The sequence below is a fragment of the Rhinolophus ferrumequinum genome, chromosome 25 (genome assembly GCF_004115265.2).
Source record: "Rhinolophus ferrumequinum isolate MPI-CBG mRhiFer1 chromosome 25, mRhiFer1_v1.p, whole genome shotgun sequence".
Lineage (NCBI taxonomy): Eukaryota > Metazoa > Chordata > Mammalia > Chiroptera > Rhinolophidae > Rhinolophus > Rhinolophus ferrumequinum.
This window is the reverse complement of record NC_046308.1, coordinates 18,908,589-18,922,477: the sequence shown is the minus strand read 5'-3', so window position 1 is coordinate 18,922,477 and position 13,889 is coordinate 18,908,589. Positions and strand designations below refer to the sequence as shown.

Sequence of the window (13,889 nt, the reverse complement as noted above, 5' to 3'; positions counted from 1 at the left end):
ATCTTTGTCCTTGAAGTCTCAGTTTCTTGGTTTTAGAGGGCAGTACGAGGGTGTTGGCAGTTGGGACCCTCCCCTAAAACCCAGGTGCCGCGGCCTCCTTGCTCCCACGTCACCAAGCCGCTGCCTGCACTGCACGCTGACTGCGGGCTTTGCGCTTCGCTTCCGGCCTCCGCGCCTCGCTTCCGGCCGGCCGCTCCTTCCTTCCGTTTCTCTATGGTGCGCGGCTCACAGTCTCTCCGCCCTGGGAAGTGGCTCGTTCTCCTGGACTGGTTTCGGGCGCCGTGGGGTGAGGAAGGGATCGGGACCGCGGCGGGGCGGGCAGGGGGGCTCTGGGATTGAGGTGTGGACAGCGCGGAAGGCGTCTTTGGGCTGGAGTCCAACCAGGGTTCTCCGTCCTCGGAGAACCAACCCCGGGGTTCCAGGCCGTTTCCTTCTGTGGAAAATGTCGCGGTAGCTGCAACATCGTCAGGCCCACGTTGTAGCCTCTAGATGATGGCGACGCGACGATGATGGTAATGGTGATAACAGTTGACATTCATTGTGCGCTTAGGTATGCCAGGCACTCTTTACTGTGTTGCCAAAGTCGGGATTTCCCACGTTTAAGCCTTTCGGCTTTCACCTTTGTGGGTTTGGCCATATCAACCAACCATGTAGGACTGTTTACTAAAGGTTTTTAATCGAGTCACTTTTAAAATTTGAATTTACTTCAAAAGAAAAATTGAAGTCTCTGCCGTAAATATAAAATTTCTTTCACTTGCCATATGCAGAAGGTAGTGACAAAAATCAATATGTTTAATAAAACAGATCATTGTTAATGATTCGGGCCCGATTTCAGTCTACAGCTCTGAGACAGTCCTTTTGTTAACAAAGGAATATTGGTGTTCATAGATGTTAAAGGTAAACTAGGGAGATGAGACAGTCTCCTTGAAGCAATCTGAAGTTTCTAAAAGTAATTGAAAAGGGATTAACTTTCTCCTCAGGTGTTCAACATTATGTAAGATCATCCATGTACCATCTAAAGCCCCGCTCCCAAATCATCTTCATCACCTTTCCCAGTGGAGGACATTCCTGTGTTAATGTCCATAACAACCCCTGAGGTAGGTAGGAACTGTTATTTATTATTTTATTTTTTTAAGGAAGGTGCAGCTCACAGGGGTCCATGCGGGGATCTAACTGGCAGCCTTGGTGTTATTAGCACCACGCTCTAACCAACTGATCTAAGGGGCCACCCCAGGAACTGTTATTCTTAATTGATCTGTGAGAAAACAGACCCAGAGAAAAGGGAAGTGACTTGACTTGTCCCGGGACTGATGGCCATAAACTAGGAGAGTGGAGATTCCAACTCAGGGCTTCTCTGACTCCACTACAATGAGCTATTGGCCTCCTCAATAATTGTTGGTGACAGGATTCATTGGGGTAAGGGGAATAGTGGGGCTATGGTGACAACCAGGAGAGGTAGTGGAAGGAGGATGCTTTATGACCCAAAGCTTCATGAAATGTTCTTTTAAATTTTAGGGTCAACCAGGGAGTTGATGGCATTGCCAGATGACATAGTGGCAAGACTAGGAAGCACAATAATGTGGTTCTCAAGAGCGCTGATGTGGCATTCGATGGACCCAAGCTTTAGCATACTAGCTGTTTGACCTTGGGCAAGTCATTCACCTTTCTGATCTCAGTGTTCTCATCTATAAAATGGTACTTGTTCTTATCTAAAAGGTTTGTTAAAAGGATCAAATGAGAACATACCCATAAAATGCTTAGATCAAGGTCCAGCACAGTTATCTATCAATAGTATTGGCAATGGGCTTACATGGCATCTGAATAGTTTGGTCCGTGAGGTGGTTCTTCTAAAGGAGGTGGAGGTTGAGAAGATGAGGTCACTTTGGATAGCCTGAGGGATTGAACTGAGCCTTTGGAGCGTTGAGCTACTTTTCTTGAGTTACCAAGGGTGTAAATGGCAAGAACTGAAAGTTAGACACAAGTATTCTGACTTCAGGAAAATTTCCAGTTCCAACTCTGGAAAATATCGAAAGATATCTCCTTAACAGGTTTCTGTTGTTTCTGCCTGACCTCACTAAACAAGCATGTCATCAGAATCGAGCAAAAAACGGAAGCCCAAAGTGATCCGAAGTGATGGAGCTCCATCGGAAGGGAAGCGTAGTCGTTCTGACACTGAGCAGGTGAGATCAGCCGGGGCTGCCGTGCTGCTGAGAAATTGCAGCTTGTGGCCAAGCACCTGGCTGTGGGTTTACAGCAGCTGAGGGTCACAGGGACAGCCTCCAAGGTGGCCTCTGCTTAACCGGGTGCCCAGAATTCACTTGGCTCTACAAAGTAGCCACATCAAGTTTAGCTGCAGCATCCCGAGAACCAACAAGCCTATATACGTGATTAGTGCCTGAACAGAGAATTCATGCTAGTATGGTGTGTGTCTCCAATGTTCCTGGTGGTCAGAAGAAGGCAGTCCATCTGCAGCATGCCACTGGAGCTTTGGCATCGCTGTCTGCTACTGAGACAGTGCCAGAACCACATGCCCGCAAACCCTCTTCTGCGGCCTGAGGGCTCCTGTACTCAGTAGGTTCTTCTCCTTTGCTATTTCTTTATCCTTGAATCTGTCGAGCTCATTTATGACTTAACTATTTAATTATTTGATGGGTTATATTTTTTGTTTGTTTTTAATACTAGAATAGAGAAATATATGGGCTAAAATTTAAGTAGGAAATGATACTTGCCTCAGATTTACGAAATCAAGATTAATGAAGGGCCTCATCCTTTTGGGGGCAATGATTCTGACTCTTTTTTAATTGAGGTGTAATTGGCATAACATTATGTTAGTTTCAGGTGCACAATAAAATGATTCACTATTTGATATATTGCAAAATGATTGCAATAAGTCTAGTTAGCACCCATCACCATACATAGTTACAAAAAAATTTCTTGTAATGAGAACTTTTAAGATCTAGTCTCTTAGTAGCTTTCAAATATGCAATACAGTATTATTAACTAGTTGACTGTATTAAAGAGATGTTCTGTTTACTCCAAACGCTAGGAGAGTAATAATATTTCAGTCTCTGTTGAAGCTTGATTTGACCATCTAAACACCCAATTTCGGTTAAATTAATTCTGGTTTATTTAACAGGCTATCTGTCATGCAGCCATTTTGATAGAGAGCTATATTTATTGTGATGGGAAAGTATACTAAATAGCATGGACAATATGATCCCATTTTGTTTGAAAATAAAATTTGTATTTATCCACAGTATTAACAATGGAGTTATTTCAGCCTGGGAGGTGAGGTTACAGGCAATTTTTCATTTCGTTTTTGATACTCCTCACGATGTTCTGAATCTCTGTCACCAAGCATGCATTACTTTATAATCAGAAAGGAGAAAAGAGGAATTCTTTTCCATTTTAAAAAGAGGACCAACATTTGATTCGAGGACCAGATCCTTTAGAGACCTGAGGTGGGCTTCATTGTTACTGATCCCAGCCCATGTTCCTCGTCCCAACATGGAGACTTTACTCCCCATCCAAAGCCTGTATTCTTGCCTCCACAGGAAGGTAAATACTACAGCGAGGAGGCTGAGGTGGATCTGCGGGACCCTGGCAGAGACTACGAGCTGTACAAGTACACATGCCAGGAGTTACAGAGGCTCATGGCCGAGATCCAGGACCTGAAGAGCAAGGGAGGCAAGGATGTGGTAAGGAGACAAGCACGAACCTGGTGGGTCTGCATGGATGGATCTGTTTTGCACCTACCAAAGCCCTTCCTGATCTGGTCTTCTGTCCTAGCTGCGAATACGTAGTTGGAGCCTGGAGGCTCCAGAGACCTGCCTGTTAATTTATTGGATGTCTCATCACCACCCAATTACCACTTATAGTAATGAAAGTACAGGGTAATTAATTTATCCATAACTATAGTTTGATAATTCATCCAACCAATATTTATTAAGTGATAGGCATTTTACTAGTTGTTGAGAAATGCTGGTACATGTAAATGTCCTTGCTTATAAGGGTGGATACGTACAAGTAAATCAGAGACCAAAATGGATTATTAATATTAAATGAATAAACCAGGCTTTGGGCAGAGGAACTAAAATGTGACTAAAAACTAGATGGATAAGTTCAAAACAACAAAAAACAATCCATGTTTTTCCAGGAATCTCACTGATTTGTGCTTATACTTACTGGCCAATATTGTTAAGATTATTACATCTTACCTATTTTACTGTATCTAAGCTTTACAGCTATAATTCTATTTTCATTTAAATTATTCTATAATGTTATTTATAGAGGTCAAATTGTATGGCAAAATGTTGCTATTGTTAGGATTTCTGTGTCTAATGTGCAGGGACAGATAGTACCTGTGCATTGGCTACACTTGCTCCATCTTCACTTCTTACTACTTCATTCCAAGCAGAAATTGCTTTTTTGCCTGCAAACCTTAAGCATTTCCCTTGTACAGTCATTCATTTCCCTCGGACACTTCTCATGGTTCTGAGCTCCTCCCAGTGTCTGGTTTGGGGCTGAAGGAAGCAGAGCCAGCACCTGTTGGTGAGGTGTTGACCCGCTTTTCTTTGCCCGCAGGCAGTCGAGATTGAAGATCGGAGGATCCAGAGCTGTGTGCATTTCATGACTCTAAAGAAGCTAAACCGATTAGCCCACATCAGGTTGAAGAAAGGAAGAGATCAGACCCATGAGGTAGGAGTTGAGAGGTTGAACCCTCTTTTTCCTCTCTCCTCCCCATCGCCTTCCTAAACCCCTTCTGTCAGTTTGCTGCGGCTCTGCCCTGCCCCATGCTGACTTGCCCCACTCACCTCTCACCTTGTCTGTCTTTCAGGCCAAGCAGAAGGTAGATGCCTATCATCTGCAGCTCCAGAACCTGTTGTATGAGGTGATGCACCTGCAGAAGGAGATCACCAAATGTCTGGAGTTTAAGTGAGTTTTGCAGGGCAGGGCTTTGGCAAGATGGTCTGTTGGTAACTGCTTTTCCCTACATAGCTCTGTGTTGAGCTAGTCTCTTTAAAAAGGAAATCAGATGAGCGTAGAGACTACAGGACCTGGGAGAAGGGTGAATAGATCACTTCGAGTGGGAAAATTGGAAGCAATGTTTTCAGGCTGCACAAAGAAACTCAGAAGCCTGTCTGACCCTTTTGAATTTTGAGCTCTGCACCTGGTCAAAAGCAGTTGTCTCTCCCAGCAGGGCCTTTTACACTCATTACCAGTTTGATTCCTGGGCACCTTGTATGGGAGCAACTCACTTCTAGTTAACGTCCTTTAACCTCTTGGCCCAGTTTTCATCTCTAAAGTTCCAACAGTTCATTTTTGCAAATGGATTTTATTCTTTGGAACCTGAATTTCTTGCTGCTTAGCTGCCTTCAGGTGAACAAACTAGAGTTTGGCAGTGTTCTTAAAACGCAGTGCCTTTTGGTAAATCCAAGCTGAGAGATGAGAAGGAGGAAGGAGTAGAAAGAGGAAGAGAAGGGAACGTGTTCTTGCTTGGTCAGAACTATTTGTGCAAACTGAAAGGAGGCATATTTTATTTAAATGAACTTGGGGTGAGAGGGGCAAGTTAGACGTTGGGCCTTGTGTATTTTTAATAATGCTGATGCTGGGTTTTGAGAGGCATCTTTATCTGCTCCGTAAATTCATCACATAATAATATTAAATACTAAGAGGTGAAATCTGCATCAGGTCTGGACCTGAGTTAATACCGTGTTTCCCCGAAAATAAGACCTAGACGGACAATCAGCTCTAATGCATCTTTTGGAGCAAAAATTAATATAAGACCCGGTCTTATATTACATTATATTATGTTACATTATATTTTATATATCATGTATATTATACTATAATATTACATAAGACTAGGTCTCATATTATAGTAAAATAAGACCGGGTCTTATATTAATTTTTGCTCCAAAAGACGCATGAGAGCTGATTATCTGGCTAGGTCTTATTTTCAGGGAAACGCAATAGTATTTTGTCATTGTCAGTTTCCTGGTTTTGATAATGTACTGTGTTTAGATAAGATATTATCCTTGTGGGAACCCAGGGAAAGGTAGACAGAGGAAATAAACCCTCAGTATTATTTTTGAAACTTCTTGTGAGTCTTAAGGTATTTAAAAGTAAAAAAGGTATAAAAACAAAATAAAAGAATGTGATACCCCAACCTGTAACCATCACTCAGATAAAAGCTGACAAACCCAGAATACAGCAGAACTCAGGCTTATGGAGAGGCAGGTGGCCATGGTGGACCCTGGAGTCAGACAGCCTGGGTTCAAATCCCAGCTCTGCCACTCACTAACTGTGTGGCCTTGGGCAATCTGCTTAACTATAGAAGACTCCATCATATCATTTGAAAAATGGAGATAAAAGTCCCCATTTCATAGAGTTGTTTTGAGAATGAAGTGAGGTAAGGCTGACATACAGTGGGTGCTTAATACATGGTAGCTGCTGTCTATGACCTGTGCACTGTGTTACTGCAGGAAAGAGTATTGGATTTCTTTTATACATTTGTGTCACTGTACATGCAACAGTTAAAACCTCTGGATCTTTTCCCATCTGGTTATGCCATGCTGGACCGTCCCCATTCCATGCTTATACTGTTAATGTTTTGAACTTAAATGCAGACCCTTATGTTTATTCCTGTTAAATAACATTTCCTATTTCAACCTAGCAATCTAGTTCTAGACCATAGTATTTTTATCACTTTAAGCTCTTAGCTCTCTTGTTCAGCTTGGAGATACTTGTAAATTTGATAAGCATCCCTTCCAGGTCTTTAGCTAATTCATGGATAAAAAGGTTGGACAGCATGGATAAGAATCCAGTGGCATGTCACCAACTACTTCTCTTCAAACTGAAACATTTGCCAATGAGCATTTGCTGAGAAGAATGGACTCCAGGTTGCTGGGTAGCTGAGGACCTAGGCTAAGTGGGCGTACATCGTGGGGAACTGGGGGCCTGCTTAAGCCACAGTTTGGGTTCCTAAGAGCAGCAGCTTGACATTTGTTTTGGTCTGCAGGTCAAAGCATGAAGAAATTGATCTGGTCAGTTTAGAGGAGTTTTATAAGGACGCTCCTCCAGATATCAGCAAGGCGGAAGTCACCATGGGTGACCCTCACCAGCAAACCCTTGCACGTCTGGATTGGGAGCTGGAGCAGCGGAAAAGGTGGCGTTTTCTCTTTCCTGACTTTGTTCACCTGTGCAGACACAGACCTTTACCCACGGGGATTAGTCCTTTGTCATGACCCACAATCAGACAGCAAAATACTGTGGAACCAGCAGAATAGTCTCTAACACCAAATCCCATTTTGTGATTAATTCACATCTGATAGTTCAGACTTGGCCAACTGCATCATGGGTAGGGTTGGAATTGCTTAAGGCTGTAACAGAAAGTTGAAATAACTTTTCTTTAAAATTTTCAAACCTGAGACCTAAATACCTTTGTACTGTGAATCTAATTTTATATTTTGGCCTTCCCCCTGCCTCTAAGAATATCCCTGTGGTATTTTAAAGCTTTGCAAATATTATTTTAGAAGGTTGTACAACATTTTCATGTGTACACAAGTTGTAATTCATTTAATTCATCCCCTATTGGATTGCTTTTAGGTTGTTTCCATTTTTTGCTATTATAATTAATTCAAGGTACAGCTTTATATATAAAACTTTCCTATACTAATAAAGAGCTTTTAGTTATTAACTGTAAATAGAATGTCTATACTGTGTAATTTAATCTAGGTCTTAGTAAGAATATGGTGGGGTGTTTTTTTTCATATTGAAGTTTTAATGGCTGCATCGCTTCCATTGTGGAGACTTTTTCCCTTTCATATTTGTACAAAAATTCTAGGGCTTTTGGTTGGCACACCTGTTGTATTTTTTATTGGAGAAGCAGCTGTTTTTATCCCATGCTTTTTCTGTTATAGAATGTATTCTGTGCCATTGGTCCATGTTATGAATTTAATAAGCACTAAGTCTGGTTCATAGAGAATTGGTGTCAGTTTTTAAACAGATGAGGCTGGTCCATCACTCTCTTGTCCAGTCCACCACTTGCCCTGGGCACAGGCTAACCCATGAGTGTTGCAGTCCTGTGTCACTGGTCCGAATCCATCGCCACCCTGCCCTACTCAGGCCAGTCTATAGTCTCTTTTGGGTCCTGTAACTGCTAAGACCACATTTGCAAAAATTTGGCTCTTGCTTCTAGAAGCAAGAAATGGAGCAGGAGATGACACAGGGTACCATGTTTCCCTGAAAATAAGACCTAACCAGAAAATAAGCCCTACATGATTTTTCAGGATGACATCCCCTAAACATAAGCCCTAATGTGTCTTTTGGAGCAAAACTTGAATACGAGACCCGGTCTTATTTTCAGGGAAACACGGTATTTCCTAGTGGTTGTGGACAGAGCCAGACAGGCATGGATTTAAAGCCTAGCTCTGTGCCTGCTCTTAGCTGGATGACCCTGGGCAAGTTACCTACCTCCCTGAGCCTTACTTTCCTCCTTTGGGGATAAGAAAAGTCCCAATCTTCCAATGTTTTTATAGGAATGAATGCAATAATGTTTTATAAAGAGTTCTCAAAGTGCCGGGCACATAGTAAGTGCTTGGTAAACATTAGTTCATCCCGACTGCTGTTACTCGGTGGATTCTGACAGTAAACAGGCACGTCAGGATTTCCCTGGAGACCATCTAGTACCAGTGCTCTGCCCTTCCTCAACAGGCTGGCGGAGAAGTACCGAGAGTGCCTATCCAACAAGGAGAAGATTCTTAAGGAGATTGAGGTGAAGAAGGAGTACCTGAGCAGCCTCCAGCCCCGCCTCAACAGCATCATGCAGGTGAGGGCCTCCCTCCTATCCCCCGAGCCTTTTGCTTTGCTGTCCCTGAAGAACCAGTGAAATCTTGCTGACTTGAGGCCACTAGCAGCCACGTCTCCCTTTGGGTTTTGTCAGGTCTGTTATGTGTTACCCTAATCTGTGTTAGGGCACAGCGCACGGATGGTCCTGGCTAACGTCCTATCCAGCTGGTATAATAAGGTGGTGTCCTGGGTGGAAGAAATGCTGCCCAGGTGGGCTCAGGAATATATACACACATTTCCCTGGACATTTTCTTTTCACCCAGAGCCTCATCCGGGTAAAACACTTTGCAAACTCTTAAGTTTAGTTTACCCTCTGCGTGGTCTCCACCAGCCCACAGTCTCCAGGCGTCTAAGTATGTTTCTGTGGATATCTGTTAGATTCCTCCTGACTGTACCTCAGGGCCAGATGCTCAGCCAGATTTCGCTCTGAAAAGAACTTTACCAAAAAAAAAAAAAAAAAAAAAAAAAAAGGCAGATGGGTGGCTCAGTTGGTTAGAGTGCAGGGTCTGGGCAACAGGGCTGCCGGTTTGATTCCCACATAGGCCAGTGAGCTGCGCCCTCCGCAACTAAAATGAAGTCAATGAGCTGCTGCTGAGCTCCCGGGTGGCTCAGTTGGTTGGAGCGCGTCCTCTCAACCACAAGGTTGCCGGTTCGACTCCCTCAAGGGATGGTGGGCTGCGCGCCCCCCCCCCCCGCAACTAACAATGGTGACTGGACCTGGAGCTGAGCTGCGCCCTCCACAACTAAGACTGAAAGGACAACTTGAAGCTGAACAGCACCCTCCACAACTTAGATCAAAAGGACAACAACTTGGATGGAGCTGATGAAAGGCCTGGGAAAACACACCACTGTTCCCCAATAAAAAGTCCTGGAAATATACACTGTTCCCAATAAAGTCCTGTTCCTCTTCCCCAATAAAATCTTTAAAAATAAATAAAAAGAACTTATACTTGAAAGCCATTAGAGACCTTAGGGTGAGAAATCCCCACTTCACCTATAAAATGTAATGTTTTTCTATATAGGTGACCTGATTCTGTTTGCTTTGTGAAGCCAGATTTGGTCTAAATCCTTAGTTTTATGAAGCAAGGTAAGTGGTGAACATGGTGGAACTTTGCAAAAGGACCCTAGAGAAGTTATAAACTTCCTTTTCTGAGATTTGGCAGGATCTACATTTCTTCCTTTGAACTCTAGGCATAGAATTAGAATTGTTAAGAGAAATATTCCCAAGAACACTTCATAATGGGACAAAAAGAAAATAGAAACAAAAAGGTAGGATTGTTTAAAAATATGCCATGCATATATTTAGGTTTGGAAGACTCCGAAAGAGTTTTCTAAAGTGATTGTACTGACTTTGGAAAATTTCCTCCAGCACCATGTGAAAGTTCTAATTGTTCCACATCCTGCTAACAATGTTGTCAGTCTCCTTAATTGTAGCCATTCTGGAGGGCATGGCTTTTGGGTTTAATTTCCTTTTCCCTGGGACTAGTGAGCACAGCACCTTTTATATACTGATTAGTTTTTGGATTAACCCTTTAGAAAAGGGCCTATTCAAGTCTTTTGCCCATTTTTCGTTGGATTGTTTGGAGTGTTTTATGTTTCCTGGAAATGAGTCTTCTGCACATATCTTTCCCATTCTGTGACTTTCCTCTCGTAATGGTATCCTTTAATGAGCAGATGTTCTTAATTTTAATACCTAATTATCAATGTTTTTCTTTATGGTATCTATCCATGCACCAATATTACATTGTCTTATTTACTGTAGCTTTATCAGAAGTCTTGGGGCTGGCCCGGTGGCTCAGGTGGTTGGAGTGCAGTGCTCCTAACACCAAGGTCACCGGTTCAATTCCACATGGGCCAGTGAGCTGTGCCCTCTACAGCTAAGATTATCATCAATGGCTCTCCCTGGAGCGGGGCTGCCATTAGCAGCCAGAGGTCAACGTGAGCTGCCGTGGGCTACTGTGTGTTGCCAGGAGCAGCTGGTGGCCAGCGGCCAGCGTGAGCAGCTGGCAGCCGGCGAAAGCTGCTGTGAGTGGCCGACCAATGACTAGCCTGGCGACTGACTGCCTCAGCCGTGAGGAGCACAAGGCTCATAATACCAGCATGGGCCAGGGATCTGTGCCCTACACAACTATGACTGAGAGACAACGGCTTGAACCAGAGTGGGTGGGGGAAGTCTCGATGCTCAGTAGTAAAAGTCCTACAACTTAATTTTTCAGGGTTGTCTTGGTTATTCTTGGCCTTTTGCACTTGCGTATAAATTTTAGAATCAGTCTATTTTTTTGTTTTAATTTTTATTGGGGAATATTGGGGAGCAGTGTTTTTCCAGGACCCATCAGCTCCAGGTCAAATCATTGTTCTCAATCTAGTTCTGGAAGGCGCAGCTCACTGGCCCCTGTGGGAATCGAACCGGCAACGTTGGGGTTACGAGCACCCACCTCGCTCTAACCACTGAACCAACTGGCTGCCCCATCAGCTAGTCTGTCTGTTTTTACCTGCTAGATTCAGACTAGGATTACACTGAATCTGTAGATCACTTTCGGGAGAATTGACATCTGGACAGTATTGAGTCTTCCAGGCCATTACCATGGCATATGTGTCCATTCATTTAGATCTTTCACTCCTCTTTGTGTAGAGGCTGACACACCTTTCATTTATTTATTCTTAGGTATTTGATGTTTTCCTGATGCTATTGGAAATGCTGTCTTTTTTTAAGTTTATTTTCTCACTGTTTGGCATATAGAAATGCAATTGATTTTTTTATATTGACCTTTTATCCACGTTAGCTCTGTTAGCTCGTACCATGTATCACTTTCATAATAAAAAAAAACTATACAGGGTAACTAAGGGGCTACATGGTCATACCTGGACTACCTGAAACGGGAAAACAAAAATCCTTCTTTTGTTGCATGCAGGCTTCCCTCCCAGTGCAAGAGTACCTGTTCATGCCGTTCGACCAGGCTCACAAGCAGTACGAGACGGCCAGACACCTGCCGCCTCCCCTCTATGTTCTCTTTGTCCAGGCCACTGCTTATGGGCAGGCCTGTGGTGAGTATTGGGCCGGGTGACGAAGAGGGGCTGTGGGCACAGCAGCCATGGCTGACTGAGTCATTTCGAAGCACTGCCTGCTAAGGAAAGCTCCCATGTCCTGCTGAGATGCCCTCAGGTGACAAATGCTGCCTCCCCTCTGCACCACTCAGCATGGCTGCTTTGACCAGCTGGCCTGAGGTTGGACTAACCTGCGGGGCATTTCAGTATGGTTGGCTTTGAATCTTGGATGAGCCTGGCTGGTTGGCCGTTGGGTGCAATGCCCAGGCAACCCAAGGCACGCTTGGCAGATGGACTGGCACCACTTGCTCTGCTTCAGAAAGAAGGCTTGGTAAACACAGGTGCCAGCAAGGTCTCCCAGGCTGTCCCAAGCCCCAAACAGGCTGCATGGCATTATGGTGAATGACCCACTGAGAAGATGTGTCCTCATTAAGCGTAAGGGCAGCCCTTTACTCCACTAGGGTTTTGAGAAGTTTTTGAAGACGCTGCCTCTTGCCCGACTGCAGCTTTCACTCAGCCCCTCAACTTTTCTTTCTCAACCTCAGCCCACCCCACAGCCTCAGACAGATGTGGCACCATGCATGCCTCACCTCCAGCCGTAGACACCGACACCTTACTGTCTCTCTTCTTGTGTCTTCCGGGTCCTCTCCCTCCCCTTTGTTCTGTTCTTCCTCCTGTTTCCATCATCAGCTCATATGAAATCCTCCCAGCCCCCTAGACAGGGTGAGTAATATTCCTTTCTTTTGTGACTAAACCCCAACCTGTTTCCATTTCCATTTTATTGTAGAATTTCAGAATTAAACCACTCTAAAGTTTGCCAGTGGTGGATGGGGACAGTTAGCTCGTTGGGTGAGGTGTGATGGCTCATGCAGGGCTGTCAGAGAGAGACCAGTGGTTGGCCACCTGGGAATGTTATCTCCGTGGCCTGCCACTTGGGGGAAGTTTACCCTCCCTCCTTAGTGCAGTTGGGCAAACCGTTTCAGGCTCTTGTGACTCTCTGTAATCTGTATACTCTTTTGAATGGAGCAGGAGGGGTGGTGGCCTGTCTGACGTCCCAGCACGAGACCCACGGAGTTCCACCAAGGCAGGCCCAGGCATCACTCAGGAAGGTGTCAGACCTGGTGCATGGAACAGGTCTCTTAGCTTCGTACTTGGGATGCCAAGCTCAAGTTGAATAGATCTAGCTTATCTATTTCCTGGCTATTGTATCAAACTTCTCAGAGCCTTAATTTTCTCATCTGTAAATGGCTATGATAATAGCATTGCTCCTATAGGGTTGTTGTGAAGATTAAAATTTTTTAAAATTATTTTATGATTAAAATTATAAGCATTAGCTCATTCATTATAAGCATTATTACCTCACCATTCCACCGGGCAGCTGTCATTTGTTACATTCCAATTTCATAGATGCAGAAACGGGGGCTCAGAGCTGTGACATACCTTTCCAGTCACATGTTTGGGAATTGGTGGGGCGGGGCCTCGGGCCTCTGTCTGGACTGCAGGGTCCGAGTTCCTGCCCACTGGCCTCCTGCCACTTAAATGTGACAGTGCCAGCCAGATGCTTGGTATAGTGTGGAATAGAGAATAACCACTTACTCAGATGAGAGCCGTCGTTTCTGGGATGTTGACAGTTCATGGGCTTCTGCGTGAGAACCTTTAAGGCAGTTGGCAGGAGAGTGCCACGTAGCTTTAGGCGCTAGGTTGGGATTTCTGTGCCTTGTAAACCTGAAAACAGAAACGTTCACCACTAGTCTCAGGTGATACTTGTCCAGGAATCTGCACTTTGGGTTCTTTGTTCTCAGTTAATGATGCAAAAAAGACTTAAGTTTCCTACCTTGTTCCTCTTCATCTGGAGAAAGGGCTTTTGCCCTGCCACCCCCAGGCAGTAAGGAGCTGTGACAAAGGCAGAAGAAATGCAGTCCCAGAGCTGGCCTGCTTGTGTAGCTTAGCTCCTTCCATCCGCGGCTGTCATATGAAGCTTTTTCTTGCTCCCA

General features: G+C 44.3%; 1 protein-coding gene and 1 long non-coding RNA gene across 6 annotated transcripts in view; one reads left to right on the top strand and one right to left on the bottom strand.

Annotated features, from left to right (window-relative positions):
* The first annotated feature begins 148 nt into the window (after positions 1-148).
* The window catches only part of THOC5 (THO complex subunit 5), a 29,418-nt gene continuing 15,677 nt past the window's right edge, over positions 149-13,889 (top strand). Inside the window, exons 1-11 of one of the 5 annotated variants that reach the window (XM_033098009.1) lie at positions 149-286; positions 981-1,097; positions 1,516-1,649; positions 2,049-2,180; positions 3,555-3,698; positions 4,585-4,698; positions 4,838-4,935; positions 7,022-7,168; positions 8,716-8,830; positions 11,763-11,895; positions 12,586-12,618. In XM_033098009.1, coding sequence (XP_032953900.1) covers positions 2,085-2,180; positions 3,555-3,698; positions 4,585-4,698; positions 4,838-4,935; positions 7,022-7,168; positions 8,716-8,830; positions 11,763-11,895; positions 12,586-12,618 — 880 coding nt within the window. In that variant the 5' untranslated portion in view covers positions 149-286; positions 981-1,097; positions 1,516-1,649; positions 2,049-2,084. Of the gene's footprint in view, positions 287-980; positions 1,102-1,515; positions 1,650-2,048; positions 2,181-3,554; positions 3,699-4,584; positions 4,699-4,837; positions 4,936-7,021; positions 7,169-8,715; positions 8,831-11,762; positions 11,896-12,585; positions 12,619-13,889 lie in introns of all 5 variants that reach the window. The other 4 variants (XM_033098010.1, XM_033098007.1, XM_033098008.1 and 1 more) reach the window with 4 other exon arrangements.
* LOC117017600 (uncharacterized) lies at positions 293-13,884 on the bottom strand. Its single transcript, XR_004422100.1, has 3 exons — positions 13,730-13,884; positions 13,492-13,620; positions 293-943 (listed from the first exon to the last, which is right to left on the bottom strand). It is a non-coding gene; the product is annotated as an uncharacterized LOC117017600 (long non-coding RNA).